Raw genomic sequence first — 23,481 nt, 5'->3', positions numbered from 1 at the left:
GACAGACCGTACACACTGTCACTGACAGACCCACACCGTCACTGACAGACCCACACCGTCACTGACAGACCGTACACACTGTCACTGACAGACCCACACCGTCACTGACAGACTGTACACACCGTCACTGACAGACCCACACCGTCACTGACAGACCGTACACACCGTCACTGACAGACCCACACCGTCACTGACAGACCGTACACACTGTCACTGACAGACCCACACCGTCACTGACAGACCCACACCGTCACTGACAGACCATACACACCGTCACTGACAGACCCACACCGTCACTGACAGACCGTACACACTGTCACTGACAGACGCACACCATCACTGACAGACAATTACCGTTACTGACAGACCATATACACCATCACTGACAGACCCACACCATCACTGACAGACCGAACACCTCGTCACTGACAGACCCACACCATCACTGACAGACCGAACACGCCGTCACTGAAAGACCCACACCGTCACTGACAGACCCACACAGTCACTGACAGACCCACAGCATCACTGACAGACCCACACTGTCGCTGACAGTCCCACAGTGTCACTGACAGACCGTATACTCCGTCACTGACAGACCGTGCACACCGTCACTGACAGACCCACACTGTCACTAATAGATCCACACTGTCACTGACAGACCGTACACACCGTCACTGACAGACCGTACACACTGTCACTGACAGACGCACACCATCACTGACAGACAATTACCGTTACTGACAGACCATATACACCATCACTGACAGACCCACACCATCACTGACAGACCGAACACCTCGTCACTGACAGACCCACACCATCACTGACAGACCGAACACGCCGTCACTGAAAGACCCACACCGTCACTGACAGACCCACACAGTCACTGACAGACCTACAGCATCACTGACAGACCTACAGCATCACTGACAGACCCACACTGTCACTGACAGTCCCACAGTGTCACTGACAGACCGTATACTCCGTCACTGACAGAACCACACCGTCACTGACTAACCGTGCACACCGTCACTGACAGACCGTTCACACCATCACTGACAGACCCACACTGTCACTAATAGATCCACACCGTCACTGACAGACCCACACCGTCACTGACTAACCGTGCACACCGTCACTGACAGACCGTTCACACCATCACTGACAGACCCACACTGTCACTAATAGATCCACACCGTCACTGACAGACCCACACAGTCACTGACAGACCCATACCGTCACTGACAGACCAACACAGTCACTGACAGACCCACACCGTCACTGACAGACCCACACAGTCACTGACAGACCGTACACAACGTCACTCACAGACCGTACACACCAGCACTGACAGACCGTACACACCAGCACTGACAGACCCACACAGTCACTAACAGACCGTAAATACAGTCACTGACAGACCGTACACACCGTCACTGACAGACCGAAACCGTCACTGACAGACCCACACCGTCACTGACAGACCGTATACACCGTCACTGACAGACCCACACCGTCACTGACAGACCGTGCACACCGTCACTGACAGACACACACCGTCACTGACAGACCCACACCGTCACTGACAGACCATACACACCGTCACTGACAGACCCACACCGTCACTGACAGACCGTACACAGCATCACTGACAGACACACTCCATCACTGACAGTCCCACACCATCACTGACAGACCCACAGCATCACTGACAGACCCACACCGACACTGACAGACCGTGCACACCGTCACTGACAGACCGTACACAGCATCACTGACAGACCCACACCATCACTGACAGACCGAACACCTCGTCACTGACAGACCCACACCATCACTGACAGACCGAACACGCCGTCACTGAAAGACCCACACCGTCACTGACAGACCCACACAGTCACTGACAGACCTACAGCATCACTGACAGACCTACAGCATCACTGACAGACCCACACTGTCACTGACAGTCCCACAGTGTCACTGACAGACCGTATACTCCGTCACTGACAGAACCACACCGTCACTGACTAACCGTGCACACCGTCACTGACAGACCGTTCACACCATCACTGACAGACCCACACTGTCACTAATAGATCCACACCGTCACTGACAGACCCACACCGTCACTGACTAACCGTGCACACCGTCACTGACAGACCGTTCACACCATCACTGACAGACCCACACCGACACTGACAGACCGTGCACACCGTCACTGACAGACCGTACACAGCATCACTGACAGACACACACCGTCACTGACAGACCGTACACACCGTCACTGACAGACGGTACACACCATCACTGACAGACCCACACCGTCACTGACAGACCGTACATACCGTCACTGACAGACCCGCACTGTCACTGACAGATCCACACCGTCACTGACAGACCCACACCGTCACTGACAGACCCACACCGTCACTGAGAGACCGCACACAGTCACTGACAGACCCAAACCGTCACTGACAGACCATTACCGTTACTGACAGACCATATACACCATCACTGACAGACCCACACCGTCACTGACAGACCCACACCGTCACTGACAGACACACACTGTCACTGACAGACCCACACCGTCACTGACAGACCAACAGAGTCTCTGATAGACCGTACACACTGTCACTGACAGACTGTACACATTGTCACTGACAGACCCACACCGTCACTGACAGACGCACACCGTCACTGACAGACCATTACCGTTACTGACAGACCATATACACCATCACTGACAGACCCACACCGTCACTGAGAGACCAACAGAGTCTCTGATAGACCGTACACACTGTCACTGACAGACCCACACCATCACTGACAGACCGTACACACCGTCACTGACAGACCCACACCATCACTGACAGACCGTACACACTGTCACTGACAGACCGTACACACCGTCACTGACAGACCCACACTGTCACTGACAAACTGTACACACTGTCCCTGACAGACCGTACACACTGTCACTGACAAACCCACACCGTCACTGACAGACCGTACACACTGTCACTGACAAACCCACACCGTCACTGACAGACCCACACCGACACTGACAGACCGTTCACACCGTCACTGACAGACCCACACCGTCACTGACAGACCGTTCACACCATCACTGACAGACCCACACTGTCACTGACAGACCCATACTGTCACTGATAGACTCAGATCGTCACTGACAGACCCACACCGTCACTGACAGGCCCACACAGTCACTGACAGACCGAACACACTGTCACTGACAGACCCACACAGTCACTAACAGACCGAACACACTGTCACTGACAGACCCACACAGTCACTAACAGACCGTACACACTGTCACTGACAGACCCACACCGTCACTGACAGACCGTACACACTGTCACTGACAGACCCACACCGTCACTGACAGACCGTACACACCGTCATGACAGACCCACACCGTCACTGACAGACCGTACACACTATCACTGACAGACCATACACACCGTCACTGACAGACCATACACACTGTCACTGACAGACCGTACACACCGTCACTGACAGACCGTAAACACAGTCAATATCAGACTGTACTAACTGTCACTGACAAACCCAAACCATAACTGACAGACCGTACACACTGACACTGACAGACCCACAAATTCACTGACAGACTGTACCATACTGTCACTGACAGGTCCACACGGTCACTGATAGACGCACACCGTCACTGACAGTCCCAAACCGTAACTGAAAGACCCACACAGTCACTGACAGACCTGCACCATCTCTGACAGACGGTACACACTGTCACTGACAGAACGTAAACACTGTCACTGACAGAACATAAACACCGTCACTGACAGACCCACACCATCACTGACAGCCCGTATACACCATCACTGACAGATCCACACCGTCACTGACAGACCGTACACACCGTCACTGCTGGACTGTACACACCGTCACTGATAGAGCCACGCTGTCACTTACAGACCCACACCGTCACTGACAGACCGTACACACCGTCACTGATAGACCGTACACACCGTCACTGATAGAGCCACACTGTTACTGTCAGACCCACACCGTCACCGACAGACCGTACACACCGTCACTGACAGATCGTACATACCGTCACTGATAGAGCCACACTGTCACTGACAGACCCACACCGTCACTGACAGACCGTACACACCGTCACTGACAGATCGTACATACCGTCACTGATAGAGCCACACTGTCACTGACAGACCCACACCGTCACTGACAGACCATACACACCGTCACTGACAGACCCACACCGTCACTGACAGACCGTACACACCGTCACTGACAGATCGTACATACCGTCACTGATAGAGCCACACTGTCACTGACAGACCCACAACGTCACTGACAGACCCACACCGTCACTGACAGACCATACACACCGTCACTGACAGACCCACACCGTCACTGTCAGACCGTACACAGCGTCACTGACAGACACACTCCATCACTGACAGACAATTACCGTTACTGACAGACCATATACACCATCACTGACAGACCCACACCATCACTGACAGACCGAACACCTCGTCACTGACAGACCCACACCATCACTGACAGACCGAACACGCCGTCACTGAAAGACCCACACCGTCACTGACAGACCCACACAGTCACTGACAGACCCACAGCATCACTGACAGACCCACACTGTCGCTGACAGTCCCACAGTGTCACTGACAGACCGTATACTCCGTCACTGACAGACCGTGCACACCGTCACTGACAGACCCACACTGTCACTAATAGATCCACACCGTCACTGACAGACCGTACACACTGTCACTGACAGACCGTACACACCGTCACTGACAGACCGTACACACTGTCACTGACAGACGCACACCATCACTGACAGACAATTACCGTTACTGACAGACCATATACACCATCACTGACAGACCCACACCATCACTGACAGACCGAACACCTCGTCACTGACAGACCCACACCATCACTGACAGACCGAACACGCCGTCACTGAAAGACCCACACCGTCACTGACAGACCCACACAGTCACTGACAGACCTACAGCATCACTGACAGACCTACAGCATCACTGACAGACCCACACTGTCACTGACAGTCCCACAGTGTCACTGACAGACCGTATACTCCGTCACTGACAGAACCACACCGTCACTGACTAACCGTGCACACCGTCACTGACAGACCGTTCACACCATCACTGACAGACCCACACTGTCACTAATAGATCCACACCGTCACTGACAGACCCACACCGTCACTGACTAACCGTGCACACCGTCACTGACAGACCGTTCACACCATCACTGACAGACCCACACTGTCACTAATAGATCCACACCGTCACTGACAGACCCACACAGTCACTGACAGACCCATACCGTCACTGACAGACCAACACAGTCACTGACAGACCCACACCGTCACTGACAGACCCACACAGTCACTGACAGACCGTACACACCGTCACTCACAGACCGTACACACCAGCACTGACAGACCATACACACCAGCACTGACAGACCCACACAGTCACTAACAGACCGTAAATACAGTCACTGACAGACCGTACACACCGTCACTGACAGACCGAAACCGTCACTGACAGACCCACACCGTCACTGACAGACCGTATACACCGTCACTGACAGACCCACACCGTCACTGACAGACCGTGCACACCGTCACTGACAGACACACACCGTCACTGACAGACCCACACCGTCACTGACAGACCATACACACCGTCACTGACAGACCCACACCGTCACTGACAGACCGTACACAGCGTCACTGACAGACCGTACACAGCGTCACTGACAGACACACTCCATCACTGACAGTCCCACACCATCACTGACAGACCCACAGCATCACTGACAGACCCACACCGACACTGACAGACCGTGCACACCGTCACTGACAGACCGTACACAGCATCACTGACAGACACACACCGTCACTGACAGACCGTACACACCGTCACTGACAGACGGTACACACCATCACTGACAGACCCACACAGTCACTGACAGACCGTACATACCGTCACTGACAGACCCACACTGTCACTGACAGATCCACACCGTCACTGACAGACCCACACCGTCACTGACAGACCCACACCGTCACTGAGAGACCGCACACAGTCACTGACAGACCCAAACCGTCACTGACAGACCATTACCGTTACTGACAGACCATATACACCATCACTGACAGACCCACACCGTCACTGACAGACCCACACCGTCACTGACAGACACACACTGTCACTGACAGACCCACACCGTCACTGACAGACCAACAGAGTCTCTGATAGACCGTACACACTGTCACTGACAGACTGTACACATTGTCACTGACAGACCCACACCGTCACTGACAGACGCACACCGTCACTGACAGACCATTACCGTTACTGACAGACCATATACACCATCACTGACAGACCCACACCGTCACTGAGAGACCAACAGAGTCTCTGATAGACCGTACACACTGTCACTGACAGACTGTACACACTGTCACTGACAGACCCACACCATCACTGACAGACCATACACAGCGTCACTTATAGCCCCACACCGTCACTGACAGACCCACACCGTCACTGACAGACCCAAACCTTCACTGACAGACCGTACGCACTGTCACTGACAGACCCACACCGTCACTGACAGACCGTACACACTGTCACTGACAGACCCACACCGTCACTGACAGACCCACACCGTCACTGACAGACCGTAAACACAGTCACTGACAGACCGTACACACTGTTACTGACAGACGCACACCGTCACTGACAGACCATTACCGTTACTGACAGACCATATACACCATCACTGACAGACCCACACCGTCACTGAGAGACCAACAGAGTCTCTGACAGACTGTACACACTGTCACTGACGGACAGTACACATCATCACTGACAGACCCACACCATCACTGACAGACCCAAACCGTCACTGACAGACGCACACCGTCACTGACAGACCATTACCGTTACTGACAGACCATATACACCATCACTGACAGACCCACACCATCACTGACAGACGCACACCGTCACTGAGAGACCAACAGAGACTCTGACAGACTGTACACACTGTCACTGACAGACTGTACACACTGTCACTGACGGACAGTACACACCATCACTGACAGACCGAACACCTCGTCACTGACAGACCCACATCGTCACTGACAGACCAGACACACTGTCACTGACAAACCCACATCGTCACTGACAGACCATACACACCGTCACTGACAGACCGTACACACTGTCACTGACAGACCGTACACACTGTTACTGACAGACGCACACCGTCACTGACAGACCCACACCGTCACTGACAGACCCATACCGTCACTGACAGACCAACACAGTCACTGACAGACCGTACACACCGTCACTCACAGACCGTACACACCAGCACTGACAGACCGTACACACCAGCACTGACAGACCCACACAGTCACTAACAGACCGTAAACACAGTCACTGACAGACCGTACACACCGTCACTGACAGACCGAAACCGTCACTGACAGACCGTATACACCGTCACTGACAGACCCACACCGTCACTGACAGACCGTATACACCGTCACTGACAGACCCACACCGTCACTGACAGACCGTGCACACCGTCACTGACAGACACACACTGTCACTGACAGACCATACACACCGTCACTGACAGACCCACACCGTCACTGACAGACCGTACACAGCATCACTGACAGACCCACACCGTCACTGACAGACCCACACCGTCACTGACAGACCCACAGCATCACTGACAGACCCACACCAACACTGACAGACCGTGCACACCGTCACTGACAGACCGTACACAGCGTCACTGACAGACACACACCGTCACTGACAGACCGTACACACCATCACTGACAGACGGTACACACCATCACTGACAGACCCACACCGTCACTGACAGACCCACACCGTCACTGACAGACCGTACATACCGTCACTGACAGACCCACACTGTCACTGACAGATCCACACCGTCACCGACAGACCCACACCGTCACTGACAGACCGTACACACCGTCACTGACTGATCCATACTGTCACTGACAGACCCAAACCGTCACTGACAGATCCACACCATCACTGACAGACCCACACAGTCACTGACAGACCCAAACCGTCACTGACAGACCATTACCGTTACTGACAGACCATATACACCATCACTGACAGACCCACACCGTCACTGACAGACCCACACAGTCACTGACAGACCCAAACCGTCACTGACAGATCATTACCGTTACTGACAGACCATATACACCATCACTGACAGACCGTACACACCGTCACTGACAGACCCACACTGTCACTGACAGACCCACACCGTCACTGACAGACAATTACCGTTACTGACAGACCATATACACCATCACTGACAGACCCACACCGTCACTGAGAGACCAACAGAGACTCTGATAGACCGTACACACTGTCACTGACAGACTGTACACATTGTCACTGACGGACAGTACACATCGTCACTGACAGACCCACACCATCACTGACAGACCATACACACCGTCACTTACAGCCCCACACCGTCACTGACAGACCCACACCGTTACTGACAGACCCAAACCTTCACTGACAGACCGTACGCACTGTCACTGACAGACCCACACCGTCACTGACAGACCGTACACACTGTCACTGACAGACCCACACCGTCACTGACAGACCGTACACACTGTCACTGACAGACCCACACCGTCTCTGACAGACCATTACCGTTACTGACAGACCATATACACCATCACTGACAGACCCACACCATCACTGACAGACGCACACCGTCACTGAGAGACCAACAGAGACTCTGACAGACTGTACACACTGTCACTGACAGACTGTACACACTGTCACTGACGGACAGTACACATCGTCACTGACAGACCCACATCATCACTGACAGACCGAACACCTCGTCACTGACAGACCCACATCGTCACTGACAGACCGAACACACTGTCACTGACAAACCCACATCGTCACTGACAGACCCACTCCGTCACTGACAAACCCACATCGTCACTGACAAACCCACACTGTCACAGACAGACCGTACACACTGTCACTGACAGACCGTACACACTGTTACTGACAGACGCACACCGTCACTGACAGACCATTACCGTTACTGACAGACCATATACACCATCACTGACAGACCCACACCGTCACTGAGAGACCAACAGAGACTCTGACAGACCGTACACACTGTCACTGACAGACTGTACACACTGTCACTGACGGACAGTACACGTCGTCACTGACAGACCCACACCATCACTGACAGACCGAACACGCCGTCACTGACAGACCATATACACCATCACTGACAGACCGAACACGCCGTCACTGACAGACCGTACACACCGTCACTGACAGACTATACACACCGTCACTTACAGCCCCACACCGTTACTGACAGACCCACATCGTCACTGACAGACCGTACACCCTGTCACTGACAGACCCACACTGTCACTGACAGACCCACACCGTCACTGACTGACCCACACTGTCACTGATAGACCCACACCGTCACTGACAGACCCACACCGTCACTGACAGACGCACACCGTCACTGACAGACCATTACCGTTACTGACAGACCATATACACCATCACTGACAGACCCACACCATCACTGAGAGACCAACAGAGACTCTGACAGACTGTACACACTGTCACTGACAGACTGTACACACTGTCACTGACGGACAGTACACATCGTCACTGACAGACCCACACCATCACTGACAGACTGAACACGCCGTCACTGACAGACCCACATCGTCACTGACAGACCGAACACGCCGTCACTGACAGACCCACACCGTCACTGACAGACCGAACACACTGTCACTGACAGACCCACACCGTCACTGACAGACCGTACACACTGTCACTGACAGACCCACACCGTCACTGACAGACCGTACACACCGTCATGACAGACCCACACCGTCACTGACAGTCCGTACACACCGTCACTGACAGACCCACACCGTCACTGACAGACTGTAAACACAGTCACTGACAGACCGTACACACTGTTACTGACAGACGCACACCGTCACTGACAGACCATTACCGTTACTGACAGACCATATACACCATCACTGACAGACCCACACCGTCACTGAGAGACCAACAGAGTCTCTGACAGACTGTACACACTGTCACTGACGGACAGTACACATCGTCACTGACAGACCCACACCATCACTGACAGACCCAAACCGTCACTGACAGACCGTACACACTGTCACTGACAGACGCACACCGTCACTGACAGACCATTAGCGTTACTGACAGACCATATACACCATCACTGACAGACGCACACCGTCACTGAGAGACCAACAGAGACTCTGACAGACTGTACACACTGTCACTGACAGACTGTACACACTGTCACTGACGGACAGTACACATCGTCAATGACAGACCCACACCATCACTGACAGACCAAACACCTCGTCACTGACAGACCAGACACACTGTCACTGACAAACCCACACTGTCACTGACAGACCGTACACACTGTTACTGACAGACGCACACCGTCACTGACAGGCCATTACCGTTACTGACAGACCATATACACCATCACTGACAGACCCACACCATCACTGACAGACCGAACACCTCGTCACTGACAGACCATATACACCATCACTGACAGACCGAACACCTCGTCACTGACAGACCCACATCGTCACTGACAGACCAGACACACAGTCACTGACAGACCCACACCGTCACTGACAGACCATATACACCATCACTGACAGACCGAATACCTCGTCACTGACAGACCCACATCGTCACTGACAGACCAGACACACTGTCACTGACAGACCGTACACACCGTCACTGACAGACTATACACACCGTCACTTACAGCCCCACACCGTTACTGACAGACCCACCCTGTCACTGACAGACCCACACTGTCACTGACAGACCCAAACCGTCACTGACAGACCCACACCGTCACTGACAGACGTACACCGTCACTGACAGACCCGCACCGTCACTAACAGACCGTAAACACAGTCACTGACAGACCGTACACACCGTCACTGACAGACCGAAACCGTCACTGACAGACCGTACACACCGTCACTGACAGACCCATACCGTTACTGACAGACCATATACACCATCACTGACAGACCCACACCGTCACTGAGAGACCAACAGAGACTCTGACAGACTGTACACACTGTCACTGACAGACTGTACACACTGTCACTGACGGACAGTACACATCGTCCTGACAGACCCACACCATCACTGACAGACCGAACACGCCGTCACTGACAGACCCACATCGTCACTGACAGACCGAACACGCCGTCACTGACAGACCCACATCGTCACTGACAGACCCACACTGTCACTGACAGACCCACACCGTCACTGACAGACCCACAACGTCACTAACAGACCGTACACACCGTCACTGACAGACGCACACAGTCACTGACAGACCCACAACGTCACTAACAGACCGTACACACCGTCACTGACAGACCGTACACACCGTCATGACAGACCCACACCGTCACTGACAGTCCGTACACACCGTCACTGACAGACCCACACCGTCACTGACAGACCCACACCGTTACTGACAGACCCACACAGTCACTGACAGGCCGTACACACCGTCACTGACAGACCTACACCGTCACTGACAGACCCACACCGTCACTGATAGACTGTAAACACAGTCACTGACAGACCGTACGCACTGTCACTGACAGACCCACATCGTCACTGACAGACCTACACCGTCACTGACAGACCCACACCGTCACTGACAGACTGTAAACACAGTCACTGACAGACCGTACGCACCGACACTGATTACCCACACCGTCACTGACAGACCGTACACACCGTCATGACAGACCCACACCGTCACTGACAGACCGTACACACTGTTACTGACAGACCCACACTGTCACTGACAGACCCAAACCGTCACTGACAGACCCACACCGTCACTGACAGACCGTACACCCTGTCACTGACAGTCCCACACCGTCACTGACAGACCGTACACACCGTCACTGACAGACGCACACCGTCACTGACAGACCCACACCGTCACTGACAGACCGTACACCCTGTCACTGACAGACCCACACTGTCACTGACAGACCCACACAGTCACTGACAGACCGTACACCGTCACTGACAGACCCACACCGTCACTGACAGACACACACCGTGACTGACAGACCCACACCGTCACTGACAGACCGTACGCACTGTCACTGACAGACCGTACACACTGTTACTGACAGACCCACACTGTCACTGACAGACCCAAACCGTCACTGACAGACCCACACCGTCACTGACAGACCGTACACCCTGTCACTGACAGTCCCACACCGTCACTGACAGACCGTACACACCGTCACTGACAGACGCACACCGTCACTGACAGACCCACACCGTCACTGACAGACCGTACACCCTGTCACTGACAGACCCACACTGTCACTGACAGACCCACACAGTCACTGACAGACCGTACACCGTCACTGACAGACCCACACCGTCACTGACAGACACACACCGTGACTGACAGACCCACACCGTCACTGACAGACCGTACGCACTGTCACTGACAGACCGTACACACCGTCACTGACAGACCCACACCGTTACTGACAGACCCACACAGTCACTGACAGACCGTACACACGGTCGCTGACAGACCGTACACACGGTCGCTGACAGACCCACACCGTCACTGACAGACCGTACACACCGTCACTGACAGACCGTACACACAGTCACTGACAGACCGTACACACGGTCGCTGACAGACCGTACACACCGTCACTGACAGACCCACACCGTCACTGACAGACCGTACACACCGTCACTGACAGACCGTACACACGGTCGCTGACAGACCCACACTGTCACTGACAGACCCACACAGTCACTGACAGACCGTACACACGGTCGCTGACAGACTGTACACACGGTCGCTGACAGACCCACACTGTCACTGACAGACCGTACACACCGTCACTGACAGACCGTACACACGGTCGCTGACAGACCCACACAGTCACTGACAGACCGTACACACCGTCACTGACAGACCCACACCGTTACTGACAGACCCACACAGTCACTGACAGACCGTACAGACGGTCGCTGACAGACCGTACACACTGTCACTGACAGACACACACCGTGACTGACAGACCCACACCGTCACTGACAGACCCACACCGTCACTGACAGACCGTACACACTGTCACTGACAGACCCACACCGTCACTGACAGACCGTACACACTGTCACTGACAGACACACACCGTGACTGACAGACCCACACAGTCACTGACAGACCGTACAGACGGTCACTGACAGACCGTACACACAGTCACTTGCAGACCGTCAGTGGAGAACGAATCTCGGGGCCGTATATCTGTGCTTTGCTAGTAAATTAGCTTTGAACTTTGAAAAGCTTTAATATCCTATGGGTTGCTGGACATCTGTCTCTGAGTGTTTGGTTAATGTCTTGCTGGCAATTTGTTACTGTAATACTGGAAGTAATTACAGTAGCCTTTATTTGCCGTTGACTATCTTCAGAAGATAGCAAGGAGCGAGTTAATGAACGCTGCCAACCGCAGCTGTCTGAAGCTCCCATTCCCGTCCAACAGATTGTCCAGGTCGACAGTGTTAGCCGGGATGCGGCTGGTGGCTGGGGTGGCTGCCACTGGGCCACACTGAGGGAGATGGGCCAGCAGAGGGAGCCTCACTGCCTCTCCGCTGTAAAGGACGGGCCTCCCTTCCGAAGAACCACACACACAAACACAGTCTGCCTCACATTACAGAGACCCAGAAAGACAAACCCACCCTCACACAGGACTCACAAACTTAGATACCTGGGGCGTGGCACACAAGTTCACTCGTGAAAACTCTCAGTGCTTAGCCCTCGGCTGAAATGTCGGGGCGGGGTGGCGAGGAGCAGTGCAGGCCCATCAGCCTGGGTTTTGCTGACCGCCCCCCCCCCGCTCGCTACTGATAGGGGTCCGGGGGTGGCGGGGGGCGGGCGGGGTAAGAAAGGTTGGGAGCCGCTGCTCTCGAGGGCTGTAAACTCAGCCAGCTCCATCATGGGCGCTAGCCCGCTCCCCCCAGCATCGAGGACCTCTTCAAAATGGCCACCATCTCAACGAGGCGCCAGCCATCATTAAAGATCCCTCCCACCACCCAGGGCGTGCCCTCTTCCCATTACTACCGCCGGGGAGGAGGTACAGGAGCCTGAAGGCGCACGTTCAACCATTCAGGAACAGCTTCTTCCCCTGCGTCATCCGATTTCTGAATGGGCATTGAACCCGTGTACACTACCTCAGTGTTTTCCTCCCTCTGAGCACTATTTATATGTTGTGGGGGGTTTTTTTGTTAACTTTTATGTGTCTAACTATCTTTTAAGAAACAACATTCTTTAAAGAAATGTTTTTTTGGACTCCGCCGCACAGGGAATCGGAATCTCCTTCGGTGCGCGTTGGGGTAGGAGAAAAGGGGTGAAGGAGAACTGCCAGCCCGATCGTGGAGCGGACTAAATTGTCGGCGCGGGTGAGGTCGCGGTCCGAAGTCCCCCGGACTGCGCCGCAGGTGCCCCACGCTCTAAAACGAGGCAAGCCCACAGCGCCAACCGCGGCGGACGAGCCCAGTTGCGGGAGGGCCTCGCTCGGGATACTGCCAGCGGCTTCTCGGGGGGCCCCTCGTCCGCCGGAAGGACGCGCTGACGTCACAGAGGGTCCCGACGAGGAGCGCGGGGACGGAAGGGTACGCATACGAGGTGCCCTCAGTGGTTCCGGGCCTGCGCTCGCTGGGATTTAGAAGGCCCTCATTGTAAGCCCGTCAAAATGCCGGAAGGCCCAAATACTGTGGAGAGTCCCATGGTGCGGGAGTCTCGGGCCAGAGGGCAGAGCCCGGGGATAGAGGGACGGCCACTCAGAACAGGGAGGAGTGGTCAATTTAAGCGATGCCAGAGGGGGCAGTCTCTTTGTGGACAACCAAGCTGAGCTCCCAAGCATGGACTTACACCAAGACACAAGAGCAGAAGTGCGTAATTCTGCTCTGCTATTGCACCATGGCTGATTTGCTAACCCTTTCAACCCTGCCCTCTGACCCCCGTAACCTTTGACACCCTGAACCTGTCAACCTCCGCTTCAGGTATACCCTGCGACTTGGCAGCCCTCCCTGGCAACAGATTCCCCAGGCTCGCCGCCTTCCTCCACACCTCTGTTCTAAAGGGACGTCCCTCTGCTCTGAGGCCGTGCCCTCTGGTCCCAGGCTCCCCAACTAAAGAAAACATCCCCTCAAGGCCCCACTCTATCTAGGCCTTTCAATATTTAATCTGTTTCAATGAGAAGCCCCCCCCCCTCCGCCACCCCCAACCAACCCATTCTTCTAAACTCCAGCGAGTACAGACCCAGAGACATTCAATGCTCGGTGTACGTCAACCCATTCCCTCCCGGGATGTTCCTGGTGACCCTCTCCGACGTCAGCACATCCTTACCTAGAGGCCAAGATCAAATCGGGGGGGGGTGGGGTTTGTCGGGGACTGCGGCTTGAAGGGCCGGAAATGGGGTATTCTGAAAGGGGTAGATAAAATAGAAGTAGGAAAGTTGTTTCCCGTGGTAGGTGAGACTGGAACTAGGGGACATTGCCTCGAGATTCGGGGGAGAAGATTTAGGACGGAGATGAGGAGAAACTGTTTTTCCCCCGAGAGAGTGGTGAATCTGTGGAATTCTCTGCCCAGGGAAGCAACGGAGGCTCCTATTTCTTCGGTTCTTGTGTTCTTATTCTGCGCTGCGTCCCAACAAAGCCAATAAATTTGGCCCGAAGCGGCTGACGATACTCTGGGTGCGGCCTGACCCAGGCCTCACCAAGCCTCAGCATCGCACCCTGGTTTTAGACGGAAGCCCGGCCTCCGCGCTTCAAGGACAGCATCACGGCTTCTCAGAGAGCGCCGGATATTCTGGCCAGCGTGTTCCACCCCATCGCTGCCTGAGGCCGAGGCACAGCCAGGGCGTCCCGCTTTCTTACCGGCGTGGGCCCCGCGCGCGAGAATCTGCGGGCGTAAACCGGCGGAGATCCACTACAATTGAGGGCTGAAATGACTGACACGAGGGGGCACAGTTTTAAGGTGCTTGGAAGTAGGTACGGGGTGGGGGGGGAGTGTCAGGGGTACGTTTTTCACACAGGGAGAGTGGTAAGCACGTGGAACGCACTGCCGGCGACGGTGGTGGAGGCGGATACAATAGGGTCTGTTAAGGGACTCTTCGATAGGTGCATGGAGCTTAGAAAAATAGAGGGCTATGCGGGAGGGAAATTCTAGGCAGTTTCTAGAGTAGGTTACATGGTCGGTACGACATTGTGGGCCGAAGGGCCTGTAATGTCCTGTGGATCTCTATGTTCTATAAAAAGCCCTCGGCAAATTTCTCTTGCCGAGATCGAGCCCCGCGCCCCACCCCCTCTCCTCCGAGTGAAGAAGCTTCCCCTTCACTTTCCTTTGTAAGCCTCTGACCTGCCACCCTTAACCCACGACCCCTCTCCCAACCTGAGCGGGGAAAAGGCCTGCCAGCATTGACCCCGACCGTACCCCTTACAGTTCTGTTGCACGTAGATGGAACACGGGGGGGCCGTGGGGTGGGGACGTTCTGGGACGCTTCTCGAGCGGGTCGGCATGACACTATGGGCCGAACGGCCTCTAGTGCGCTGTAGGTTTCCTGCGTTCTATGATCGGGGGAGAGTCTGGGGGGGGGTGCGGGATGGGACGTCAGAGGTAGTTGCTTTACATAGAGAGTGGTGGGGCAATGGAATGAACTTCCAGGGGTGCTGGTAGAGGACAGACTGGGGACACGTGAGATTCTTAGATCGATAGAGAGTTACCCGGGGTTAAAAAGGTCGGCACAAGATTGTGGGCCGAAGGGCCTGCACTGCTCTCTAATGTTCTAGATATTCTATCCTAACTGACTGAGGCAAGGAGATGCAGGACACAAATCGTTTCAGCCCGAAACCACCAGGAAAAGCCAGGTTAGACTTCAGAAGGAGCCCCAACGTTACACCATGCAGGCAAGACAGAGAGACAAATAAGTTAGCAGTTTCCACTGTGACACACAATCCCTCAACTTAAACAAAGAATAAACCCCAAAAAAAGTCAATTTTCCGAATCGGTAATCCATTTCGGGATATCCCAGTTTGAGGTTGGGGGTGGAGGTTTCGCGAGACCGAGACAAACTTCGCCCCCTTTCAAAAGCATTTCCCACGAGAGAGTTTTAATGACATGCACGGGGTCTTTGTCTACCTTCAATCTCCTGAGAAGTGCCTGTCAGCAGAGGAACCAGCCGGGGTGGTGGTGGGGGTGCGAGCAGAGGAGCAAGGGAGAAGAAAGAAAGAAACAAGTTTAGAAGACTGCGTCGGGCAAGCGTGCTGTTAAAGAACCCCCGCAAGTAAATCGCTCGGGCTTCGACCACGCATCGTGCAGAACGAGCATTAAATGTGACAAAGCACTTAACATATCTAAGCAGCTCCCAGACCAGACAGTAAGAAAAGACCAACGTGACCCGCTCCGCATTCCCTCTCTCACCGCCCCCTTCCGCCAGTGTTTACTGGAGGTCATGCAACGTTAAGTCTGATCGCATTCCGATCTTTTTTTTTCCTCAGGGCTGTTAGGAAAGGGAGAAGGTGGCGGTATGCGCGGCCTCTCCGGTGAATGGTATCTGTAATCTGTCAAGTAGGGTGCCGTGCACAATTCCGAGTTGATGGAGACGGACGTGAGAGTGCGGAGGAACATCTGGAGAAACTTCTGAAATGCCCGCTTGGCTGCCGCTGCTACTGTGTGGTAACCGGAATCTCCGGAGCAGAAGGCCCCGAAATCCTCGGCTTTGCGTGTTTCAGCGGCCGGGGAGAGGTCGAAGGCGCTCGGCAGAGGATGGCGCTCGGGAGGCTGTATCGGAGGGGCTGGTTGGAGGCTCAAAATTTTCGGACGGACGGACTCAGTGTCGGCTGGGGTCGGTTTCTTCCAAGGCATCGGCAAGTTGACGGTGCCTGGAGGTTTATGGCAGGGAGTTTCTCCCTTTTGCCGCCTGCTATCGGGGACTCGGAAGTCGATCGACTCAGGGACTTTGAGACTTTATTTACCGTGCCCATGGTTTGTTCTTCATCAAATTATGGTATTGCTTCACACTGCTGTAACTATATGTTATCATTATGTGGTTCTGTCAGTGTTAGTCTTTGGTTTGTCCTGTTTTCTGTGATATCACTCCGGAGAAACATTGTATCATTTCTTAATGCATGTATGCATTTCTAAATGACAATAAAAGAGGACTGAGTGTTCTCATAATCTAAAAAATACACACTTTTCAAATAAACAAATAAATAAAGTCAGGGTATTTTATTTTTTTCTTATTTCCCCGGAGAAACCTCCTGTTACGTTTGCAGATCCAAGTTATCGACAGGGAGCCCGCTGACTAACGTGCTCTCAACATCAGCCGTAGGCCACGGTCTTGTTTCAAAGTTCACAGGTAAGTTTACTATCAGAGTTTGTACTGCGCCGCGTCACCGTATACCAGGCCTGAGGTTCATTGCCGCGCACGTATTCGCAGCGGAACAAGGAAGTGCAATAGAATAAACGTGATACGATACGCAATGAGTGACAAAACGGGGCCGATGTACGAATTGCTGAGTTACCACTGAACTAATCTGACAGCACACAGGCTTGATGCCTACACTGCCAATCGTTTATTCTTTCATTTAGTGGTTCACCAAACGAGCCCAATGACACCCTACGTCTCTGGCCCGTGGGAGAAAAACTGGAGCACCCAGAGGAAGCCCAGGGGAGAGTGGGGGGGAGACTCCTTACAGACTGTGGCGGGATTCGAACCCGGGTCGCTGGCGCTGCCAGAACGTGACGCCGCCCGCTAACCTGACGGACCGCGTCACGGGCACGGTAAATCATGACTTCTGCCGTGCCAGCCAACACTGAATCACGGGTCTCCCCGCCGCCGCCGACATTTCCCCGGACGGCGAGGTCTGCACCGCCTGCCAGCTCTACGCACGCTACGATCGCGGCTCCCGGTCAGTGGCAGCAGCGACTCCCGCGGGGCGCCGAGCGGCCGAGCGGCCCCCCTGGCCGGGCCCTCCGCTCTACCTTGCCGCACTCCAATCCCCGTGTGCTCGACGCAGGGATTGACGTCCAGGTCCAAGTTCAAGATTAATTGCCAGTCAACCATCCACAACAATGCAAAACGAAACAGCATTCCTCCAGGGACAAGGTTGCAACACAAAAAGAACAGTACCGACAGTCACACACAGCACGTCTAGTGACCGAATCTTGCAAATATATATATATAGCTGGGGTGCTACAACTTTTGCACGGTACTGTAGTAATTTTACGTATTGCACTGTACTTCTGCCACAAAAACTAAACAAATTTCATGGTACGCGTGAGTGATGATAAACCTGATTCTGGTACGGGTCTCTGTTGTGGACTGAGAGCGGGAAGGAGGGGGCATCGTGTTTGGGAAAGGGCGAAGGGAGAAGGGAAGCACCAGAGAGACGTTCTCTAATGAATCAATAGCTTGGAATCAAGTGACAACAGGGCTGAGTGCAACCCCTCATCTCCGGGCACTCCTTCCCCGCCACCTGTCCCACACCCCCTCCCGCGGGGCGCTCCACCCCTCGCCATTCCCGACGCCCTTTTGCTCCCGCCAGATCCGCACACTCCCCCTCCCGCTCCGCGTCTCCCGTGCAGAAGCCTCGGGGCACCCTGGCTAGACGTAATATGTGCGCCTAAGACTTCTGCACGGTGCTGTAAAATCCTCTCAGTAATAGGAGGCATTACATCTGTTACGGCAGCGTCCGTTACGGACCTCATCACTCAGTGCCACCGTCGGGGAGGAGGGACAGGAGCCTGAATACACACACAAAACGATTCAGGAACAGCTCCTTCCCCTCCGCCATCGGAGAGGAGATACAGGAGCCTGAAGACACACACTCAGCGATTCAGGAACAGCTTCTTCCCCTCTGCCATCAGGGAGGAGGTACAGGAGCCTGAAGGCACACACTCAGCGATTCAGGAACAGCTCCTTCCCCCCTCCGCCATCGGAGAGGAGGTACAGGAGCCTGAAGACACACACTCAGCGATCCAGGAACAGCTCCTTCCCCCCTCCGCCATCGGAGAGGAGGTACAGGAGCCTGAAGACACACACTCAGCGATCCAGGAACAGCTCCTTCCCCCCTCCGCCGTCCGATTTCCGAACGGACAATGAACCCGCGGGACTCTTCCTCACTAATCTTTCCCCTCTTTTCGCAGTACTTCAACTTGACCTTTTCAACTGCTTGCTACCACTTGTAGCCTTTACATTTTGGACCGCAATGTCCCGCCGCCCCGCGTGAACAACAGACTTCACGCTGCCGCGAAACCGGCGGTTTCTCGACCAGTGTTTCGAAATCAGAAGCTGCTAAACTATGTTGCTAAGCCCGTTATATGACATCACAATCATGCGCCGTGTCGTACGACATCATCACCATGCGCCGTGCCGTGCGTCAATAGACAATAGGTGCAGGAGTAGGCCATTCGGCCCTTCGAGCCAGCACCGCCATTCACTGTGATCATGGCTGATCATCCACAATCAGTACCCCGTTCCTGCCTTCTCCCCATATCCTTTCACTCCGCTATCTTTAAGAGCTCTATCTAACTCTTTCTTGAAAGCATCCAGAGAATTTTATTGACTATGACTATGACTACTATTCTCTGGATTCTTTCAAAAAAGAGTTAGATAGAGCTCTTAAAGAATTGGCCTCCACTGCCTTCTGGGGCAGAGCATTCCACGTATCTACCACTCTCAGTGTGAAAAGGTTTTTCCTCAACTCCGTTCTAAATGGTCTACCCCTTATTCTTAAACTGTGGCCTCTGGTTCTGGACTCTCCCAACATCGGGAACATGTTTCCTGCCTCTAGCCTGTCCAATCCCTTAATAATCTTATACGTTTCAATCAGATCCCCTCTCAGCCTTCTAAATTCCAGTGTTTACAAGCCCAGTCGCTCCAATCTTTCAACATATGACAGTCCCGCCATCCCGGGAATTAACCTCGTGAACCTACGCTGCACTCCCTCCATAGCTAGAATGTCCTTCCTCAAATTTGGAGACCACAACTGTACACAACTTTACAAAACTTTCATGGGGTGACCTCGGTATTTTCCATGACTATAATCAGCAGGTTTTTCTGCAGAAATGATTTACTGTCGCCTTCTTCTGGGCAGTGTGTGTCTTTACAAGACGGGCGACCCACCCTCCCCACCCTCAAGCCTGCCTGGCGTCAGTGGTGACGTAACCAGGACCTGTGGCCTGCGCCAGCTACCCGTACGACTGTCCGTCGCCTGCTCCCGTCACGGCTTCGCGTGACCCCGATCGGAGTTGGGGGTGGGGAGGGTGGGCTGAGCGGGTGCTATGCCTTGCCCAGAGGGCCCCCACCGGACCCTCACCCCTCACCTGCGACCACACCCCGGTGCGCCGCTCCGACAGGCGGGCCAAACCAGGTGAGTGTAGCCGGCTGGGGGTCGTACCCTCGTGGCCTCGTGACATTACAAAAAAAAAGCAGGCAGAAACGGCGAGGGCAGGCGCAGAGAGGCGTGGAGAGGATTAATATAAAGACAATGAGCGGATGGGCTTCTGGGCCGTAGGGCTGGAAAGGCCCGTCACGCGCTGTACCACCAAATGCAATATTGAGGCCTTCTCGGCGTTGGGCCGGGGAGGGCCGCCAGGCAGATCTTTAGCTCACTTCACGCTCACCAGAATTTCTCGAAGTGGTGGGGGCGGGGGGGGGTTGCGGTTGGTGGCCGGGGAAGAAAGAAAAGACGGGCAACGATGAGGTAATTGTCTGGCATTCAACTCGCGTTACACTTCACCTCCCTGCGAGGCCTTTGTCGAGGAGGGCTCATTGTGACGCGGCCTAGCTTCAATTGCGGGAGGCCCTTTAGCAAACACAGAAAGCGAGAAAGCTAAAAGTCAAGAGACAATACGATTTTTTTTCCCCCTGATAAGATTTCCGACCTCTGCTATTCAGAAACGCACGCGGTTTCCACGGCAACAACCTCATAAGGTCTGCCAATAAGTAACAGCAAAGTCAAAAATCTGGCTATTACAATGAAGGTCATCGCCGCTGGTTAAAACACTTCAACCGTGTAATATTTGTTTTTTTTTCTCTCTCTGAAGTGCATCAGATAAATTATATTTACTCTCGTGTTGCTTTGCAGGTGTAGGGAGGCTAATCCTGCAACCCAGCAGAAACCTGGGCCCGACTCCATTTCAGGATCGGATTCAGAATCAAGTTTCGTTACGTGTCGTGAAATTGGTTAACTTGGCAGTCGCAGAAATAATGAAGAAGAAGAAGGAAAACAATAAGAATGAATAAATAAGTAAATCAAATACAGCGTACATACATTGAGCAGATTAAAAATAGTGCAAAAAAAAACAGAAATACTGTATATCAAAAAAAGTGAGGAGGTGTCCAAGGGTTCAATGTCCGTTTAGGAATCGGATGGCAGAGGCGAAGAAGCTGTTCCTGAATTGCTGAGTGTGTGTGTCTTCAGGCTTCTGTACCTCCTCCCTGATGGTAACAGTGAGAAAAGGGCATGCTCTGGGTGATGGGGGGTCCTTAATAATGGATGCTGCCTTTCTGAGACATCGCTCCCTGAAGATGTCCTGGGTACTTTGTAGGCTAGTGCCCAAGATGGAGCTGACTAGATTTACAACCCTCGGTCCTGTGCAGTAGCCCCTCCAAACCAGACAGTGATGCAGCCTGTCAGAATGCTCTCCACGGTACAACTATAGAAGTTTTTGAGTGTATTTGTTAACATGCCAAATCTCTTCAAGCTCCTAATGAAGTATAGGAAGTATTTCATAGATAATGAAGTGTGCCCGGATCTCTGCGTTCGGTTCTCACTCGTGGTGGGGGGGAGGTTCAAGTTCAAAGTTCATTTACATATCAAAGTACGTACGTACGCCTGCAAGAGAGTCATCCTGTTGCAGGTGGCCAGCAAACGAACAAACACACAGCAGAACACAAGGAATTCTGCAGATGCTGGAAATTCAAGCAACACACATCAAAGTTGCTGGTGAACGCAGCAGGCCAGGCAGCATCTCTAGGAAGAGGTGCAGTCGACGTTTCAGGCCGGGACCCTTCGTCAGGACTAACTGAAGGAAGAAAGCTAAGCGATTTGAAAGTGGGAGATCCAAAATGATAGGAGAAGACAGGAGGGGGAGGGATGGAGCCAAGAGCTGGACAATTGATTGGCGAAAGGGATATGAGAGGATCACGGGACAGGA

At 53.7% G+C, this 23,481-nt stretch overlaps 1 protein-coding gene across 5 annotated transcripts in view; it reads right to left on the bottom strand.

Annotated features, from left to right (window-relative positions):
* The window catches only part of LOC134341002 (cell adhesion molecule 1-like), a 582,596-nt gene that overhangs the window by 217,506 nt on the left and 341,609 nt on the right, over positions 1 to 23,481 (bottom strand). For 4 of the 5 annotated variants that reach the window (XM_063038685.1, XM_063038687.1, XM_063038688.1 and 1 more), the window contains exon 2: positions 17,458 to 17,478. The exons of the other annotated variant lie outside the window; for it this stretch is intronic. In XM_063038685.1, the coding sequence (XP_062894755.1) occupies positions 17,458 to 17,478 (21 nt within the window). The remainder of the gene's footprint in view (positions 1 to 17,457; positions 17,479 to 23,481) is intronic. 5 annotated transcript variants of the gene reach the window in all.

The sequence above is a fragment of the Mobula hypostoma genome, chromosome X2 (genome assembly GCF_963921235.1).
Source record: "Mobula hypostoma chromosome X2, sMobHyp1.1, whole genome shotgun sequence".
NCBI lineage: Eukaryota > Metazoa > Chordata > Chondrichthyes > Myliobatiformes > Myliobatidae > Mobula > Mobula hypostoma.
This window is presented reverse-complemented; position numbering and strand designations above follow the sequence as displayed.